At 36.2% G+C, this 21542-nt stretch overlaps 1 protein-coding gene across 1 annotated transcript in view; it reads right to left on the bottom strand.

Moving 5' to 3' along the window:
• The window catches only part of ROR2 (ROR family WNT receptor 2), a 121121-nt gene that overhangs the window by 10708 nt on the left and 88871 nt on the right, over positions 1–21542 (bottom strand). Inside the window, exons 3-5 of the mRNA XM_088129986.1 lie at positions 18860–19147; positions 16889–16919; positions 4576–4703 (exon numbers count right to left, since the gene is read on the bottom strand). Of these exons, the coding sequence (XP_087986112.1) occupies positions 4576–4703; positions 16889–16919; positions 18860–19147 (447 nt within the window). The remainder of the gene's footprint in view (positions 1–4575; positions 4704–16888; positions 16920–18859; positions 19148–21542) is intronic.

The following is a 21542-nucleotide window of genomic DNA, read 5'->3' as shown; positions in this document are numbered from 1 at the left end:
TCTAGAACTAGGGAAGGGGCTAACCTCTCCCAGAAGAAGTAGAAATTCTAAGCCTTGCCTCCAGAGCAAATGGGAGGAGGACACTTACCATCAGATTACATGTCTCTGTTACAGAAATCTGACTTCCCAGAAAATCTATTATATTGGTTTTTCCATTCCAAAAATGTGGCAACTTACCAGGGCCCATGGATAGTTCACAAACCACTAACTGGAGAGTTCTGTTATATAGCTATTCATTGATTTGAATTACAAAAGAAGAGATTTATAATATTCTACTAGTTCCAGATAAAGAGGCTCAAACCTGCCTGAAAGTCACACGTGTGTATACATGTCTAATCCAAAATGTGTTGGAATGAACTGTGCTCATTGAGTCATAAGATAAAAGCACAATGCATTTGCTAAAAGCAGGCATTTCCATAGCCTTACTTCATATGTTTCACAGCTGAGTTCTTGCAAGTTCTAGGACTAAGCCATACTTAGCTCTAGCTAAAATTAAATTGTTTATTTTCATTGTTATACTGGATAAGTATCAAAGATGCATTTTCTACTCTTCAAACACAAATCCCCAAATCCCCAAATACTGGGTGGACACAAAGTTTTGTTAAGAATGGATGGGTATTAGTAAGCTCAATTATACTGTTAACATTAATACATATTTTAAAGCCAGAGTCTTAAATACCCACATGCTTTGCCGCCTCCTCTGCCTCAGAAACTACTGCATACCGAATACTGGCATTTATTACTTGAGTTTTCTTGAATATATACAGTGGTGCTTAAACATTTGTGAACCCTTTTGAATTTTCAATATTTCTGCATAAATACGACTTAAAACATTATCTGTTCTCCACACAAGTCCTAAAACTTTTGGGCAGGTTTCAAACAAATTAATAGTTGAATTAAACCGTTCCTAGATCTACTACTTGGGTAAAATAAAGGAGTTTGTTGTTAATATTTAGGTTGCTTTAGCATTCCCTGTTATGGCCTTTTTTAACTGCAAGAGTTACGGCCTTAATGAATTTTAAAAATGAGCATATAAAAAAGAAGTGGATGGTTGCTGATGACTTCTGTAATCTGAACTAAAGAGTGCAATGGGTTACTAAACTCACTTAATCAATGATGACACATTCTTGAGCAAAATAGCCTTTAAAAGAATGCAGATAAGCACAAAGCCAATACAGGTGAAAATAATGGCATCATGAAAAAAACCCACAGAATAAAAGTGTTAAAGGAGCTTTCATATTTGTTGTCAGACAAAGTGATTCCTGGGAAATAGTGCATCAATTCTGATTTTTTTTTTTTCTTTCTCAGGTGGAAGGAAATTGACATAAACAATGCTGTGACAATAAGTGCTGGGACTTACTGCCTTCACTCAGTCTCAATTATCATTGGTCATATGTAGGAATGTGTGTGTAATACATGTGCATAGCTAGTAGCAATTTCATGCTTCAGTCATGATGCTGCTACTGGCAGTTTTCCACATATCTACACAACTTCATAAAGAATGTGTATGCTTGAATTAGGATTTGGATATTTCCTCTCTACTTAATCTAAATTATAAAATGAGATATACTGGAAAGATGTATATATTTATTCCATAAGGATCTCTGAAAGTTGACCAGAAACTACTTAAGTACTTAGGACAGGGTGTGTGTGTGTGTGTGTTTGCAGAAATGAAAATGTTATGACAGTGGAACATAGAAATCCAGGAAAAAAAAAAAATTGAATGAGGGCCAGTTCCAAGGCTTAATTTCCTAAACCAGTGTTTCTCAACTTTGGCAACTTTAAGATGGGTGGACTTCAACTCCCAGAATTCTGGAATTCTGTACAATTTGAACTATATTTGTCTTGCCCCCCCAAAAATACATTAGAACTGCTTCACTCACCCACTAAAAAGTTTTAACATCATAACATTTAACACAATATCTTTCAGCTAAATTTCCTATTTGGACAGTAGATGTCACTAATTTCCATTCTCAGAGTTATGTATCTCACTGGCCTAACAAAGATAGAAATTAGTGGATGAAGTACATTCATTTTATAGTAACGATTTTTTCCCCTCACAGAAATTTTTTCTTGAGAAATTTCCCTGATTCCATTTTTGATGTTTTAAGTTTGGGACTCTTACATTTAATAAACTTTATCAGAAGCTACTCCCCCCAAAATACTAAGAAACATCTTTCCACAGGAGAGAGATTTTATATGTCCAAAGGGATATACAACATAAAATCAGATTTCTGTGCCCATCTAGCTCTAACTTTTTATTACAAAAGCTGTTCGCCTCTTTATCAGTGGAACCTGCAATGGCAATGACTTAAGAATTATCTCTGGTTTCTTTTATCACAGGCATATAGCTTCTTTAGATTACAGTATGCCCCTCCTGTATGCAATCTTCCTCTTACCTTTCACAGAACACAGCTATTCTAAATGTACAAACTTCTTCCTACATACAAAATACATTCCCTAAAGCCTGAATCCCCACTATGATAATCATGCGTGTCAATGCATTTAATAACATCTACCTTGGTACCTGCCAGATTCCATATGATTGCAAAGAAATTTAAATGAAACAAGCAGGCAAACAAACAAACAAAAAGGCTAGTGTACCACAAAGCAAGCTACAGTTCCAATTACTGTATTTATTTCCAAATAAAGTTTTGTGAGAGAGCATGCCTGCTACGGCAATCATTTCCTGTAACTGTCCATGTTATGTTCCCAAAATGTTCCCAAAAGATTAGGGATACCTCTATTAAAATTATTAAGATGAAACAGTTAACTCGAATCAAAATTTCCTTCCTGCAGGTTCTTTACATTCATGGCTTTTAATCCAAGAAGGAAATCCTCCTGGTGGAATGAAGGAATATCTAATTTTGTTGATTTCCCCCTCCTTTTTTCAGCTTTCTCTATCTCCTGAAAATTTATCTCAGAGGTGTGGAGGCTGACACTCAGAGTTGCATAAGAATGGAAATTTAGTGAAAACTGTCCTTTATCTGTTAGTAAACAGAACTTCACTTTGATGAAAAGTACCAAAATGTAGCTACAGTAAACATATTTACAAACCCATCCTAAAAATCGGGGAGGTGGGGAACAACAATAAGTATAAATATAACTGTTCCCTGAAAAATAATCAATAAATTATCTTATATTCTATAGTAAGCATCAAAGATATGCACAAATAACTGAAGTGCATGTAATCTTTGTCTGTGACTAGAAAAAGAAGCTCACATTATAATTATACTTAACTACAATTATAATTAAGAAAATGTAAAAAGCAAACTTTTATCCTGGTAGAAATAATTAAGTTGTGGCATCTTAAAGACTAAGAAAATTATCAGCACATGTTGTTTATGAATCACAGTCCACTTCATCCGATACTTGGAGCTCTGGCATTCACAGACTTTTATGAACAGCTGCAGTCACTTATGAAGCCTCAAGACTTATAACAAAATAACAGTCTTTAGGTCACTACCTACAACTTTACCTAGTTATAGTTGTGAGATTCCTTTTACTTTTTTGGAATTACATTACTTAATAGCTTTTCTAATGAAGAACTGCACAGTGATAACAACATACAGAATAAATTTATAGAGAACTGCTTGCAGAAAATGTGCATTACATAAAATTTTGTACTGTACATAAAATCCATAAATTAGAAGAGGTATACAATGATATTTATATTGTGGAGACAATGCCCCATCCTGCCTCAGAAAACAGATTCAAGACAAAGATGAAATGAACTTAAAGCTGGAAAAATTAGAAACTGAGGAAGGCCCAAATATCACATTCATTTATTCTGCTCAACATTCCCCCCTCCCCATGCACATTCATATAAATACATTCATATACAAAGCATTAAATGTAATATGATCACCGAAACACCTGAAGTGTAATCCACAGATTGCATATTGCAAATGCATGCCATAAGCGCTGAAGAGGAAATGAATATATCCCATTAACTTCCTTGCTTGAAATGTGCAACCCTAAAGATAGCAATCAATCAGAGCATGAACAAAAAATAAGAGAGTTAATTTGTTAATTTGCATATTGTTACTATTAAGGGTTACAGTTGCACTCCTAATGGCTAAGAGTGGAAACTAACAGGATCAGAAAAAACTCTTCTGTATATAAATTTAAGTATAAAGTCACTTGGTTCATATAACCAACAGATCACTCATAAATCTTCTGATGTTTGGTGGCACATTTTTCATATTTTTTCAGACAAAATAAAAGACCAGCTAGATGCTTTACCCATTTCCTCAATCAATTTTTTCCCCAAAGAATCTACATGTCTTATAATATCTCATGCAGCCATTACTTAAGTAAATACAATTTATTTATTTTGTGATAATAAATAAAAGTGCAACCCTAAGCTTCAAAAAAGTTTGCCCACTTCTTTCCAACTAATATCAAATTAGTGTTTACTGAAAGAGTTACTGCATAATAAAAAAACAACATTGTCTCAATTTCCTCTAAAAATTGCCTGGATTGATTTCCATTTATTATGGTGTTAAAATTGGATTTCAAGTTTCTGCATGAAATACAATATTCTCTGACATGAAGAGAGGTAGACTGACTTACCAGTAATCCGGTTTTCAATTTCCCCTTGCATTTGGAGTGAGTCCACATAAATAGTCCTGTTTCCAATGATTCGTGCACAGGCAATTCCCCTGTATGGCTGGCAAAACCCATCTTCATGGTAATCTTCCCTGCAAGAGACAAATTGGCAGCCTATAACTACATCTACAGATGTTTCTATGTCTCTACTGAATTTAAAGTATGCTTTTTAAGGGAAAGAGGTGGTAAATCTGACATTATTAATTCTTTCAGACATCGATTCTCATTTCAGTTTCACTTGACATTGTTTTGTCAATGGGGAAGACATCTGCAAAGTGAAAACAGTATTATCTTAAAAATACTATGCTAATGCAATGTGACAGATTATTCTATTAAAAAGATAGTAGTATGTGTCATGTTACACCCCATAATACATTACTAGTATCAAATGTCATGCTAAGCAATTAGACAAGCAGTTTTTTCCTTCTCTTACCTTATCCTGCAATTCTTCAATTCTTACAATGAACAGCAAAACAGATCTTGTCAAGATGTAATTAAAATATGGCATAATTCTGAACTACGGCTTAGGTAAATGGAATGAAATCAGTGCTTAAGTTCCTTCTCTCCCACTCTCTTTAAGTTGGACTAATGCCAAATTCTTTTTCCTTTACAGAACCTAAGTCAGATGTTGAGTTACTATCTTGGCTGAACTCTTTCCAACTTTCCAAAATGAGTTTAACACAGTTGACTTAAATTGAGTTGCTCCAGAACAGCACTGATTATAAGCCATTCTTCTCAATGCCATGGACGGGCAAATATTAAGAACCGGAAAGACGGGTGGCCCTGATACCTGGAAGTTAGTTCATATTATCATTTCATCCGGGGCATCCATTAAGTTGGATAGTATTTTTGCTTTAGGTTTAATCACTGCTATATTCTGACCCAAGGCACTTGAAATCAAAAATAGCATGTGAAAGATTTATTTTGGCGGGGAGGGGAGGAGAGGGGGTTGGATCTGGATAGTATTTTGTTCCAAGAAAGAACCCCATGTGGTCCTCCTATTAACAGTAAATGTTGTACTAATGATGATTTTGGATGTTGTACCTGGGCCATGCTAGGTGGTAACAGTTGAGGGCCTATTTCAAAATGTTAGGATAAAAAATAAATAATTTGTCTAAAAGATTTAAAAAGTTAATGGTCTAATAAGCTGAATGAGTCAGTTGCTTCTTGCTGTCAGGCTACTCCTGCTTGAACTCAGCTGAAGCTACCCAGACATTCAACAGGGCATTGTTAGATAAGAATCTTTATTGCACATTAGAACGAAGATGCTTAAGGCAGTTGATGGCCCACTGTCAACATAAAAGTGCACATACCTCCCTCCATTATACCCTCTGCAGTTTAAAGCCACAGAAACAGATGCTTCTTTTTCTCACATGCTCCACATCTTAACAGCTTGCTTTGAGATTTTCATGCTTAGTGCTAGGTGGCAGTTGTTGATAACATAATTGGCATTCCTGCCCAGGGAACCTCTAGAGCGCAATGTAACTCCTCCATCATATGTTCTAGTGAAATGTCTATAAAAGTGTTTTAAGTTGGATTACAACTTATTCAAAAAACAGTTTAAGTTAGAAAGTTTCCTGCTTAAACTTAGGTATCAAATATGTTCTTGTCACCAAGAAATTATTAGACTCCTCCAATATATGTATTTAGAGGTATCCTATGTTAATACAGTTAAGGTATTTTTAAGATGTATAAGTTACCAAGAAACTTTTTGTGGGAAGGACAAAAGGATTTCTCTTATCCAAATTATTATTAGGCTCTTTGGTTGCTGTCTAAACATGATTCTTTCCCAAGCATAGTTCTCACAGAGCTCTCTTTAGCAAGCTTTATTAAAATGAATAAACTGGAGTTACATGAATTACAGCAACTGAACAATTTTCCAGTTAGAAACCCTATTATCTCCATGCATATCAGGATGGGGACTTTCTGATCTTCTTTCTAACAGCTTTCCTGAGATTCTGCAGTGCAGGAACTTGCATCTGCTTGTTTATATAACATCCTGAATCTTTATCAGTGTAGAAACCAACTATTACAATCACACTTACCTTAAGATTACAAGGGTTCTAACTTCCCTGATTTTCAATTTTATTTTTGGGAATATTTTTACTTCTATTTCCTTGTGAAATTCAAGCAAGCAAGCTTCAAAAAGCACCATGAACACAATTAGAAACTAATTATGTGACATCTTTGGTATCATGTAGTTCTTTTTTAGGTCATAATCATATTGTGTTTCCAATATGAAGAGTCCCCGGAAGCTACAGCTGGCACAAAATGCAGCGGTGCAGACAGCTTTGAATGCCCCAGGGAGGCACATATAACACCTCTGCTATGTCTGGGTCCAATTCAAGGTGTTGGTTATTATCTTTAAAGCCCTTCATGACACAGGATCAGGTTATCTGAGGAGCCGTCTCGCCCCCATGATATCAGCCTGCCCCACTCGGTCTGGCAGAAGGGGCATGTTGTGGACCCCACCAGTCAAGGAATTTCAGCTGATGGGGTCTAGGAAGAGGGCCTTTTCTGCCGTGGCCCCCGCTCTGTGGAACAACTTACCACCTGAGGTGCGGTACGCCCCCACTCTCATGGCCTTCAAGAAGAATGTGAAATCTCGGCTATGCCAGATGGTCTGGGGGCCTGATGGGGGCTCGCATTGTTGAACTTGGCTTGTGGGGTAATTGATTCTGCCCCCCCCATCATCTTGAATTTTATAGCTTTTTTATGTACATAGTTTTTTATATAATATTATTTTTAGCTAATTTAATACAAATATTTATATTTTTACTATTTTTAATGTTTGTGAGCCACCCAGAGTCACCCTCTGGGGGAGATGGCTGGCATATAAATTTAATAAATAAATAAACAAACATAAAAGGTTGCAAGACATACTTGGAGGTTGCCGGGATTGAAGTATAAATTTGCATTCTACTCCATTCCAGAATTCTACTCTGGAAATAATAGGTAAATCTTTTTTCTTTTTTTCTTTTCACAGTCTAAAACATGTATAGTATATGACAGTTTACTGCCAATTATGTTTTTAATTCATCTGAGGTACTGCTAGAGAATTTGGATTGTCTAAAACTGTAGAATGATGGCATATTCAATTAAAACATCATTTAATTTCACAATTTGGTCCAGATTCAATAACAGCATCTAAAACTTGCTACTAGCATTGAAATACAGTTTGGATTATTCTAATGCTACAGTATTTTTAATATGACATTTAAGGAATATTACGAAGGTTGTGATTGGTTATTTGCATGAACCCCATATGAGCAAATCAACACAGGTAGTCCTCGAGTTACAATGGCAATTGGGACTGGAATTTCCATTGCTAAGCAATGCAATTGTAAAACACGTAAAAGACCTCCTCGCAACTTCCTCCTGGCTTCCCACAACCAAAGTCAGTGGGGAAGTCAGGAGGAAGTTGCAAGTCCCAGCTGGCTTGCAAGCAGGCCTGCAGGCAGGTAAGTGGCTGCTGCCGGGTAGGGGAGGGCATGCCCAGATGGCCAGACTGGCACAGTGCGAGTACAGTGAGGCTTGGGGTGGCTGCTGCCAGGTGGGAGAGGCACTGAGGGGGTGCATGGGAGGTCTGGCGAGGTTCAGGGAGGGAGTGCAGGGGTACATGGAAGGTGTAGCGAGGCTTAGGGAAGGTGCACGGAGGTGCATGAGGGTGCAAGGGAGGTGCAGTGAGGCTCAGGGAGGGTGCACAGAGGGGTGCAAGGGTGTGAAGGAGGTGTGGGGAGGGTGCACAGGGGTGTGCAAATGGCAGGGGAGGCTCAATGAGGGTGTGCATGGGTGTGCAAGTGTCCAGCATGGGATAAGCACAAAAAGACTGGGGGAGGGTATTGTCAGGTTCAGCCCAAGAATCACATGCGACAGTCCAGAAATCAGCTCAGCTTCTTTATTAGCCTGCACCTAAGAGACAGAATCTCGCCAGACTAACTCTAATCCCCCAACGACAGCAACCATTATGCCCTTAGGGAGGGGCCAGTCTCTTTCTCTTGACCTTCACACAATCCAGCTGGGGGCTGAGGAGGTGCTTTCCTTGGAATGTCTCTCCCCCCTCCCTGTAACCTTGAAGCTCCATTCCAGAATCCTCCTCACTCATGCCTTCCATCACAGGTGTGCAGGTGGGTGAGACTTACCCCAGCAACTTGTGACCTTCGCTGCCAGCTTCCCCATTCACTTTCTGGGGAAGCTGGCAGGGAAGGTCACAAATGGCGATCACATGATCGCAGGGTACTGCAACCAGTTGTAGGTGAGAGACAACAAGGTGATCACGTGACCATGAGCGTGCTGGGATGGCCAGAACTCTGAGGACCAGTCGTAACCATCATTTGTTCAGCACCTCCGTAACTTCAAACAGTCACTTAATGGATGGTCATAAGGTGAGGACTACCTGTACTTATAGGTTTTAAAGAATATTACATATTTTCTTATTATCTTAAAATGACACTAATTCGACAACTGAGAAATATTGTTTACTGGACACTACAAAAATGTTTAGAAAGGGCTGGGTGTCAACTTCATTATACTGGAAGTGTAAAGCAATGGGAGAGGGCTCCTTCACCTATAATATGGGTTTGACCCACTAGTGTCCTGTTTTAATTTAATATTATTAAGTTTGTTAATATGGTTTTGGGAAGAGGAATGGATTTTAAAGATGTGTTATTGAATTAAAAACTGAAAATGTGGAAGTTATTAATATACAAAGAACTCTAAATTCACTGAATATGGGGTGTAGTAAAAGAAGATTATTCTGTTACAATGGGGGGAAAAAGCACCACCCTGGACTTACAATCTTACACTGATGATTGGTGCTTGCTCTCTGGTTATGAACTTGCTCTTTATTAACATAATGAAAAGACTGACCAACAGTATTCTATGTGGACAAGGTTTAATGCTGCCTTTAAAAACTGAGTTATTTTCTGCATGTCAGAGAATGTTTTATTCTCTCTTTTTTCCTTTTTCTACTTCTTTTGAGGTCATTTTTTTTTTTTTGTTCTATTTCTGTTCATTAAAGTAAATTTAAAATTTAAATTTTTTAAATTTAAAAAATGCTGGAGAATTCAGAAGCAGACCAAGGAAGAAGTAATTGAGATATAAGACCTCACTGAATGTTCTTCTGAATACGTGAAAGTCTGAGAGTGGGTACAAGATAGTGTTTCACTTGTAAGCCCAACCCCTATTTTCTCTGAATTCACATACTCATTCAGAAGGACAGAAGAAGAGTTGTATTCAGTTTGCTTAAACCCAAGCCTAGTTGTTGCATGATCTAGAATCCTAGTAAGGCAGTTTCAGTGACCTAAAATGACTGCCTTTGCAGAGAAAATCAACAAGTTTCAGAAATGTACAGCTTATTACACCAAGGAACTACAGGTAGGACTAGGTGAACAATATTTCAGAACATTGTAAGTTTTAGATAAGTCATGTTAATCAGAAAACAACATAGAAACATAGCCATATCTAATTCTGAAGTACTATATGCAAGACTGCTTGTGTGTTTAATACTCTTTTTGAGTGCTCTTCCTCTGCTACAGGAACATTCAGAGAATTTTACAGAATTTTGCATGTCTTGTCTAAGACCACCTCTATGTCATATCCTTTTATAAGAAGCGCTAAAAAAATACTAAGAACACAGAGCATGCCTTCTGGAATTCTTTCCAACTCCTTTATCAACAGAGACCTATGTCTGTGTGGATGTGTGCACAGAGTCGGCTGCATACACTACTCTGGATCACATGACCAGGACAAAGTCACCCAGAGCTGAAACAGAAGGAAAGGAAACTCTTCTCAATCTTTCCAGACAAAATTATTTTTCATGTTGCCTTAATACTGATTCAGAATTCAACCCCAAACAGATTTTATGCCTTAACTGAATCAAGTCATTCAAGATTTGGCTAAACTTTGCACATGCAAGATAATTTTTATACTTGTATACGCTGACGCTTAAAGAATATTTATTGCATCATTAATTGCACAAACTTCTAACTGCATTTATCATGTGCTGAAATGTTTTAGTTACTTTCAATTTTTATTACACACACACACACACCATATGTTATCCATGGAACTTACTTCAAAGACGTTAGCACAAAGAATACTTTTAGTCTGAAATATGACTCTTTCAAGTGCTGTTAACATGAAATAGAAAACGAAAAAGAGCGATTAGATTCAGGAAATCCAGAAAGATTTAACAGCCCTTGTGGAAATGGCCTTGGCAGTTAATTCTACCGAGCTTCAGGCAGCTTCCAATGGTTTATTTTGTATACTGCACCATGTACTAAATAGTGAAGCACAACTAATCTAAGCATATTTACATGTACCAATGCAGTTCAAAATCTGCCTGTGGCAACTATATAGGTAGTCCTTGTTTAGCAACCACAACTGGGACCTGCAATTCGGTTGTTAAGTGAAGTGGTCACGACTATCCTTATGATCTTACTTCGGCTTTCCTATGCTTTACAGACCTGCGAAGGTTGTAAATGTGAGGATTGGTTGTAAAGTTACTTTTTCATCACCACTGTAACTGTGAACAGTCACTAAATGAGGCAATTACTAAACGAGGACTACCTGTACTTGCAGTTTTAAGTATACTCAAATATTTTACCATGCGAATAGAGTACATATCTAATTAAAAATAATAAAAATATATAACCCATGGAAGAATTCCTGCCTATGCAAAACCTCCTGGCAGCAGCAGTTCTATTTTCTCTAGTTAGCTTATGCTAGCTTCCTACAATCAGGATTTGAGAATGGTCCTGTAAAAATGGAATAGCAATCAAATATGTCCCCACCTCTGGTTTAAAAATGTGCTGCTAAGAAATCTGGGAACTGCAGTCTCAACAGGTCTGGAGGATACCAAATTGGCAAAGGCCTATGCCAAAAGGATCTGGGGATTAATGGAATTAAGCATGTGGGATACTAATTCTACCCAGACAAATCTGTCAAATATAATTGTTGTACGCCGCCCAGAGTCACCTTGTATGAGATGGGCAGCTATATAAATATGATAAATAAATAAACAAAATAAACTGCCTAACACATCTACTGTAACAGGGTGTCATGAATGAATCAGAGCGCATATGAATGCATTTATCTGTTGAAATCTACAATGAGAACATAAAGCTATGCTTTAAAGTCTTACAAGCTGCTTCTGCTTAGAAGTGGTTGATGTTTGTATAATGCAGAGAATTTAAATATCTGATGGTCTTCTAAAATAGTTTACATCTAAGCTACATCTAGTTTAAACTATATCCTCCTGGACTCATGGCTCCTGCTTACGGAGCAGGTGGCAGCCATGGCTGGGAGGGCATTTGCACAGCTTTGTGCCCATTCCTGGACCAGGAGGCCCTGCTCCCGGTCACTTATGTCCTAGTGACCTCCTGATTGGATTACTGCAACATACTCTACATGCAGCTGCCCTTGAAGAGTATTTGGAAGCTTCAGCTGGTGAAAAATGCAGCGGTGCAGTCAATTATTTGTGCCGGTTGTTTGGCACACGTGACGCCTCTGGTCCACAAGTTGCATTGGCTACCAGTATGCTTCTGGATGCAATTCAAAGTGCTGGTGGTTACCTTTAAAGCCTTTCAGGGCTTGGGGCCAAGTTACTTAGGGGACTGTCTTTCCCTAGTGGTGTCTACCCATCCTGTTAAATCTGGCAGAAGAGGCATGCTCCCAGTCCCATCCACTAGAGAGTTCCATCTGGCGGGAGCCACGAGGAGAGCATCTTCTGCCATGGTGCCCGCCCTCTGGAATATTATCCCCCTGAGATTAGGCTCACCCTGACCCTGCTGGCCTTTTGCAAGGCATTAAAACCTGGCTTTGCCATCTAGCTGGGGCCCTGGCAGTATGGGTGTATCAGCCCATTTTACGGCTGATTTGAATGTGGGACATTGTGAATGTTCTCAGCAGCTATTCTATGTTACTGATGTTGTTGTTTTTTAAAATTGTGGTTGTTTTATCCTGTTTTAATTTTCTTTTAATTGCTAGTTGCCAAGAGTCATGTATATGAGATGAGTAGCCATATTAAACAAACAAACAAACATCACTGCAGGCAAATAAAGCTGCTTCTGTTCCTCATTTCTGGTCAGTCTTGTTAGAGCCAACAAGCTTAGACAAGTTCTACTGACAAACATTACTAGCATAGCTCTTCCTAGTATCCTTCTCTTCTGTATTATATTTGTAAGGAAATGCTTCCTGCTGCTACTTCTTGCTCCCCATTCTAACACAAGCCTTCATTTTTCTTGGTAGATTTAAGAAGCAGGGAAGTCACTGGAAAGCTGTACGCTCTTTCTCTGAATCTCTCCAATCTCAGTTTACAACTGTATCTGCAGAACATAATTTGCAAGAGGAATCAACTTCAGAAAGAACAAAGAAGGCAAACAGCCTTATATGCAAGAAAGGCAATACCCAACTAAGCCTTGATTTAGCACAGTGTGGATCAGCCTCTGTGAATCTAAACAATGCCTCAGGCTCATATGCTCCCCTATTCTTCTTCCAACAGGGTTGGAAGGAAGGCTTAACCAGGATTTAGTTTCAGTTTTTATTATTCCTGGCTCATTGTTAGTTATGAATCATGATGGTGATTGAAAGGAAACTAGAGTTGGTACAGAAATCAATTACAAATCCTTGTTTGTATAGCTAGGTTGTTTAACAAACAAGAGTGTCTTAAAGTATAAAATTATTATTACTACTGCTTAGAGGTAAGTAACACAAATTATGAAGGATATGCACTAAAATCAAAGCTTGTATAATTTCTTCATAAAAACCTAATTTTTCAATCTTGGGGAGTTTTCTAATAACTATCCCCATAATATATTTGTAAGAAAATTTGCACGTACAAAGCAAAGGAAGTGCTTGATTGCTCTATGTTGCAATGAAATTCTAGTTATGATTCCTGTTGATTTAACAATTTTTGGGGTTGTGATAATATTTTATAATGCAAACTTCATTCCTGTGAAAGTCCTTAACTCAATTGGGCCATCTGAAACACTGAGTGTGGGACGCTGTGCACTGCAGTTGGATACAAGGCATACTATAATATTTCTTCACATAATCTTTTGCCCAAACTGGCATAGATACAGTCTTATGAATTCGCCCTGCATTAACTTGAAGAACATCCAAACATTGCACATGTTACTCATCTCCTTTGGCATGGCATTTAATTTTTTGGATAGTTCTTTATTCTTCCTAGTCTAACTCCCATCTCTGGAATGTTGCTTTTCCTATAGTACATGAAAATGCCTTAATGTCTTTTCATAGTAGTAAGACTTAATTAAAACCATTAGGTTTTGAAAACAGTAACATAATGCAACAAATTTCAGATCTTCTGTGAAGCATCCACATCAAATGCACTACTTTTAGTACTTTTTTTGCTATCAAGGAATAGCAAATCATTAAAAAAAAAAAAGCAGCCGCAGCTGCTATTAGCCTAAAAAATACGATAAAATTATTCCATTATTGAAAAAAATGCTATTTCTGGTCACTGAATTTGCTGAAGACATACAACCAGTCTATTGTGGAAATCCATGATGACAGCATGACAGTAATGGAAAACAAATATGGTTGTAGATTTTGATTTCTTACAAAGATAGATTAAACTATGGATCAATGTTGAGCTAATTTCTACTTGGAAATGTAACTGATATCACATAACAGGGTATTTGGAATAGGCTGTGCAAAAATTGTGATCATTAAGGTAAATACATTTGGAAAGAGAGCATTTAAAGTGAAAGAGGTATGCATAAACAGAAATTGGTTCATTAAAAAATTAACTTAAAGAAAATATAATCACTATAGAAATTCTGCAGTTTTTTTCTATTCTCCTCCCATGACTGATTAACATGCTCAATTTTATGGCTGTTTGTGTTTTTCCATATTTTTGGACTTTTTTCAAATCTTGAAGTTCCTCACATTTCTTGTACCTGGATGGTACCATTCTGGCCATGAGTATCCCTCAAGTTCTCTCCAAATATCTAGACTAAAGCATAAAAAAGGCAAATATTTGGCCATTATTTTACAATGAAACATGCAAGAAAATTATTCTCTTAATTAAATACTTAAGAGCGCCCTCCATGATATTATCATAATAATCTCAAGAAATAACAAAGAAAGAGGATACAATGGAGTTTAGTAGCAGTTAAATGATTCATTGCTGTTCTTACTACAATCACCACAGATATTTTCACATGGTTTCTCAAAGTGCTGAGTATAGTCAGCTAAGATAATCTTAAACTGCTTTTTCCAGGGCATGACAATAGCATCCATAGGAAAGCAATTTGTCCTTTACCTGCTTGTTTTCTGCTAGACTGGTACTTGAGATACAAGGCTAATTTCTTATATCAACTGAATGCTCACTTCTACTAGTAATTGTTCTTGCTGGAGTAATGAAATCACTATGCCCTACTCTCATTCATGAATTGGAAAAAAATGGAGATTGTTATTTTGTTGTCATATTATTCTACTCACTGAAAAAAATTGCTCATATGAGCTATTATATATGGAAAGAAGTGCCTGGTCATAGCCTAATTACTCTTTAACTAACTACCATCCCCCATTTTAAAAACAGGAACAACAAATTAATGAAATGATAAGGAAAGAGAGTTTGCTGCATACTTTGCAGTTAAAGATGGGTTATTAATGCATTGTAAAAATAATAGTTCCAAGTTCAGCCTCTCTTGTTCCCCACCCACACTGCACTCCTTAAAGTCTCTTTGCTGTTCTGGAACTTTTATTTTTGGGGCGATCTAATTCAATTAAAGTTTAATAAACCAGAAATACATGCTTACTCTTTAAAATGTGTTTAGGAATATTTACAACAATTTTGTTATAAAATATCACTACACATCAGCTTCAAAGTATATTTCCATTGCTCCTGCAAGGCCAGGTCCAAACACCCCCCAAATTATTTGGAGCAACTCATGTACAGTTGAAATGCTCAGTGTGATTTCTTTTATTAGCATAATATGATTTACTGGCTTGGATCCTGGAAGTGGAAAGGGCACTTCCTTTCATCCAAGGGGCTTACAGGGAATTTTTTTCCTAATATGTGGTTTTCTCTGCAGTCCCTAGCGTATCTTTTCCTAATCTGAGTAACCTTCTGAAGTTCAGAAGTTTGGACTTCAATTCTTAAAATTCCCCAGCCAATATGTCATTGTGCATAATTCTGGGAGGTGAAATCCACCTTCCAGGACAGTTTGCAGTTTGTGGAAGTCTGCCATAGCATTGCACCTTAGTATACAAAAAGAGGGTAAGGAAGTTTAAACTACACAAGTGTTCTTTCTTTATCTGGCAACAGGGCCATCTCATGAGTTGAGTTCCATTCATAACATTTCTGTTACTAGGTCTTCTCTTTTCTGGAAAAGAAGCTTTTGTTACAGTTAGGATTCATCACAATTTGTTTTGTATGAACTTGACAAACTGCTTAATCTTAACTATGATGAATTAATGAAACTGTCTTGTTAGGATTAGTAGTAATTTAAGTTTGGAACAAAACACTCAACTGCAGTGAATCAAAAGTGAAATAATTTAAACTACTTAATAGCTCTGCTGAAAAAGGACACGTGTGTGTGTATTCAAGTCCTATACCCACTATGAAGCAAGATATGATATCTGAATGCAGTAAATTGCACTCTTAGATGACTATCTGTATATTATGTCTTGCCCGTGTGTGCCTCCAGACAACTGTTGGTCTCACTCCATTATATCAATATTCTGTGTCCTAAAAACAATTTTGTCAGTAAGATCATGCTTACATCCCCAAATATTATTTCTGCACTTCACAAATATGCAGTTTTACTTTTAAGTAAGACTTTAAATAAATCATATAAATGACATAGCTGTACAGGACGTCCATATTAATTCCCAGCCAGTATAAAATTCAGATACAATTATAGCCAACACATCAGATTAAAGCTAAAAATACAACAAAAATAAAAAACCCAAGACCTTGGAATATAATCAATCATTTCAAATTTTGACTTTCAAGATTTCAGAGTTATTGTAGACTAAATCTGGTGAAAATTAAAACTACAGTGACTGAAGGCCATTCTCTGGTAAATCTGGTTTGGATATGATGACCACACAAAATGCTATCATCAACTTATACTGAACTGCTCTTCCAAAATAGCCTCTATTTATATGAGAAAAACAAACATAAGAAAGTATTACTGGTTCTAATATTCAGTATTTTCTATCAAAATCTTTCAGTTGCAATGAGCAAACAAACAACAAATAAATAAATAGGTTAAATAATAAGTAAGTCTCAAGCAATACTTACTGAAAATTATGATTTGGACTGTGTGTTGGACCTGTGAATAAATAAATAATAATTAAAGAAACCAGTTCCTACTAACTCCTTGAACATAATCATGCAGGCTTTTGACAAAAGTATGGAAGTAGTTTGCTACTGCCATATTCCTTCTCTGGGAATTGTTTTTCAGCTTTCCAATTTAGCCCACAGCATTGATATTCCCTAGAGGTCTCTAACTGACTACTAAGTATGGTCTAACCTTTCTTAACTTTCAAGCTCAGGCAAGATAGACCAAGTGGTACCACCTGGTAAGCTGCATTATTATTATTGCATGTCCTTACTGTATTTCTACAAACATAAACCTACTGTGTGCTGAAACAAATATCTAAACAAAGTTTTGTCAAGTGACAAAGTATATTAATCTTTATAGTATCCTACTTATAGTGTGGCTTTTGCTAAAATACAAAGTCTTGTGATTTAACACATTATCTAAACAGCAGTTATTATTATAATATTTATGTAGAATGCACACCATTATTCACATGTAATACCCAGAAATTCAAAATTAATCATTAATTAGTTATTCTATATACAATATAAAATTTTTACATTATTACTTTGATTAAGAGGCCAATATAGTGCTGGAGGCTGCGTGTATATGTATCTGTATGTATTCATCTATAAGACATTTTTTATTCATTTCAATAGGAAAATTCAATTTGAATGTAATTTTCTTTGCAAATACAGTTAAGTTCTATGTAATGAATGCAGAGAATTGTGGATCAAAGCACACAACTTATAAAGGTCCCTACAAATGTGTATAATGAGCAAGAAGGTTTCAGGATTACCATAATGAACACTACCCAACATTTCGCCATACAAACTTTTGGATAGCTCTTCCGTCATCTCCCAACCAGCACAGCCCAATGTCTATCAAACTATTGGCAAAATGCTTCTCAAACTACTGTCAGCTAAAGGACTGCATATATTTAGACACATTCTTACTGTGAAAACTATTCCTAGACCCATAGGATTGGAAACAATGCGTATTAATTGAATAAATATCTCCGGCAGAACACAACCCACTTTCCCCAATCTCCTTATGCATGCATATTAAATCTTTGAAGAACTCTCTAACATGCAGGAGAGAGTAAAGGGATGACCAACTTAAAGGACTCAGAAGGGAACTAAGTAATGACAGACCTCCTGCATGCTGCTTTGTCCAGAAAGAGGCAGAATCCGCTAGACAAGGAAAACTATCTATGAGCTTCTGCAGAACAGACAAATTGGTATAATCCAATTCAAAAATTGCCTTAATCCAGTTCTCTGTTCAGACTATCTATTCTGACTGAGAGCAGCTAATCAGCAGCTATCTGACTGACAAACTCAAAATGAGGTCTTTCTGATTATTTTAGATGTAAAGGATTAAACTAGCACTTTATTGGATGCAGCTCTCATGCCCATCACTGGGTCTGATGAAAGAGCATTGTGGCTGAATATGGTCCATGGACCCTACAATTCTGTCCAAGAGTGAATTACTTAGTTTTTTTAAGGTACTTAGCTTCTAGGTGTCATATACACCAAGGGATCAAAGTTTTAAGTACTAGATAGGAACTGCTACTTATTGGCCTTGGCACAAAAACATAATGATTTCAAATAATTCTACGAAATATGAAGTAATGAAAGACTATTTCTCTGTACCTTAGACTAAATCATCTTTCACATTTCTGCTGTTCTCTAAACTTCATATTTGCAAACCATTCCATCTGTATCTACTTTATTACTAATTTATAGTATCAAGTTCAGCACTGACATAATGTGCTGAAAAGGAAGCCCCAGGCAAAGACTTTATTGATTTTCTTTCATGTTACAATTCAATTTCTAAAGAAAACAAAACAGTAAATTAATTTTTCACTTTGTCATTGTGAAAACTAACAGCTAGTCTATAAAGCGATAAAGCTAGTTATAAAACTCACATTTTAAAATAAAGTGACTCACCTAGTCTTACAAAAAGAACTCCTGTTGCAGTTATTGTCTTCATCCCATTTGTGGCCACACATTGATAATAACCAGTATCAGTTGTGTCAAGATCTTGAATTCGTAATCGTGAGCCATAGTCTGTTTTTCTTATAATGATCCTTCTTGGCTCTTGAACCACTGGTGCATCATTTTTTAACCATCTAACATTTGGTAATGGATTTCCTGCTACTTTGCAGTGCAGAATTGCTGTCTGGCCCTGGACGATGGTGATATTATTTACTGGTTCCAAAAAGGTCAAAAAGTAACCTAAATGAAATTAAACAAAAATCAGAAGTGTTAAAAGCTGAGCTAACTATTTATGTGATTGCACTTAGTCTACTTTACTATTAGCAAAGCATAAATTCGACAATCTAGTTACAACCTGAGCAATAGGAAGAATTATTGAGCATCTTTATCAGCTGGAAGAAGCCGTACCAAAAAAATATTCTGTCTGTGCAGGAAATGAATTAAAATGAGGTATTAGTAGCTCATTACGAATATCTTGCTAAAATTACGCTGAACTAAAACATGAGACTGTAATTCAATACTCTTGTCCTCACAAGGGCAAAGCCTTTCTGCATAAGAGAAAAATTTACCCTCCAGCACAGCTGACAGCAAGGTATCCAATCACAATAGTATAAAAGCCCTATGAAATGTATTACTTGTAAGTTAATCAAGGTAGATTGGTCCTTTAAAATAAAATGAGCTATAATCCAGTTGTACTCATACTATGTTCAGTTTGTAATTCTACATCAATAATCCTATGTCTGAGAACTAACATAACCTCAGATGAAAATCCTAATTTTTGTCATTTTTCTATTTGCTGTTTCCAGGAAAAATAATATTTATCTGTTAGAAGGAAATGTCCCAGACCTTGAGGCTGAAAATTAACATTTAGTCAATATTTCAACTTATGTAATCATGCCCTTCCATTTTTATGAGCCCTGCCCAGAAAGAGTTTTGGGAACACATTTTACTACTTGATATAACTTTCTTAGAAAGTTGGTTTGTACTGTCTTTAGTTGATATCTAGTTTTGACTGAACTCAGTATAGGAGCTGTGACAATATTATGAAAGATATTGTTCCACTGTAAAATGTTCATGTTTTTATTGTTTTGTTTTTATGTTATGCTATCCAGAGTCACATTCATGAGATGGGCAGCTATATAAATTTGATAGATAAATAAGTTTTTAAAATTTCTCAAGTTTCTTTATTTACACCATTCTATGTTAAAAATATCAAATGACAAGGAGCAAAGCTTCACCTGGTGAATACACAAACTGAGAAGTGAAACTATTTGATTATGCTTGTTCATTAGACTAATAAAAAAGAGCTTTTAGATATTGCAATATATTTAGTATATATGCACTACAAAAAGCAAAACTAAATATACATTGTATGGAAAAAAAAAAAAAACAGCCCCAGGAAGGAAATATCCATTCTGATTCTGCTCTGGCCTTTCTGTAGTAGCTGCTGATCTATATCAGATTAATTGTGTTCATGAAATTAAAGTCACATTTAATTCATCCCAAAGAAATTGATGCCACAGGGGCTATCTTGATGTATATTCGCTTCTGAAAAATCAAAAAGATACAGAACACTGATATGTAACAATGTTACAATAACAAGAAATAGTATAAGAAATGTTGCATATTTAAATGAGTAAAGTAATAATTGATGCCAAAGTAATGATTAATGTGAATTGCATATATAACTCCAGTGATACTCTTCAAATAAATTTATGGTAGGTAAAGACTTCCCTGAGAGAGAGCATTTGGTTTAGTGGTTAAGACACCAGGCTAGAAATTGGGAGACTGTGAGTTCCACTCCTGTTTTAGGCATAAAGCCAGCTGAGTGACCTTGGGCCAGTCACTCTCTCTCAGCCATAGGAAGAAGGCAAGGGAAAAGCACTTCTGAAAATGTTAGTGTCCCATCCAAGTACTAACCAAACCCAGTACTGTTTAGTTTTCTTCAGGATTAGCCAAGATCACTATAATCAGTCTGAGTTATGTTTTTTACAAAATATGTGTAAACCAAATAGCATAATAGACATACTAACACAAAGCTCTCAGATCTAAATGCAAGTTTGTACTGACCCAAACAATTTGATCAGATAAGATTTGTCGTGTATCATCTTCTATAAAAAGCAACTCCTTACATTAATACTGCATTAAAGAAGCAAAATACTTGAGGAACATAATTGGTTAATTTTTCTAGTATTTGGATTATCTCAGGTAGGATGCTAAACAAATCAAGACAACTTAACAATGATCGGCCTTGCTATTACAGAATTTCTGATTTTGTACAATTTAATACAAAATTCATAGTAATTTCTGTAAGAAAGTAATTCAGAACATGAACAAAAAGACATAAGATAACTTTATTATTTTAAATATGTATACAGAGAAAAACGCATTAATTTAATACTTGAATTGTAGTAAGACTAAGTATTATTAAACATAACCTGTATTTCTGTAGAAAATTAACTTTTGGCCAGAAATAAGCTTGATAGCAACAAGTTTAGTTATGTTGCCTAAAGGGAATTGAATTACATCAGCTCTCACTTTGATTATGAACTTTCATTGGCTGAAATCCAAGGAGCCATTCTAGAAGCATCCCAAAGCTTGGATATGCAGCTTGCTATTTCTTTAACAGCAGACC

This window comes from Python bivittatus, unplaced genomic scaffold (assembly GCF_059951505.1).
Source record: "Python bivittatus isolate LINGU-HERP-01145 unplaced genomic scaffold, Pbiv_v1 ctg000850_np1212, whole genome shotgun sequence".
NCBI classification, from domain to species: Eukaryota; Metazoa; Chordata; class Lepidosauria; order Squamata; family Pythonidae; genus Python; species Python bivittatus.
This window is presented reverse-complemented; position numbering and strand designations above follow the sequence as displayed.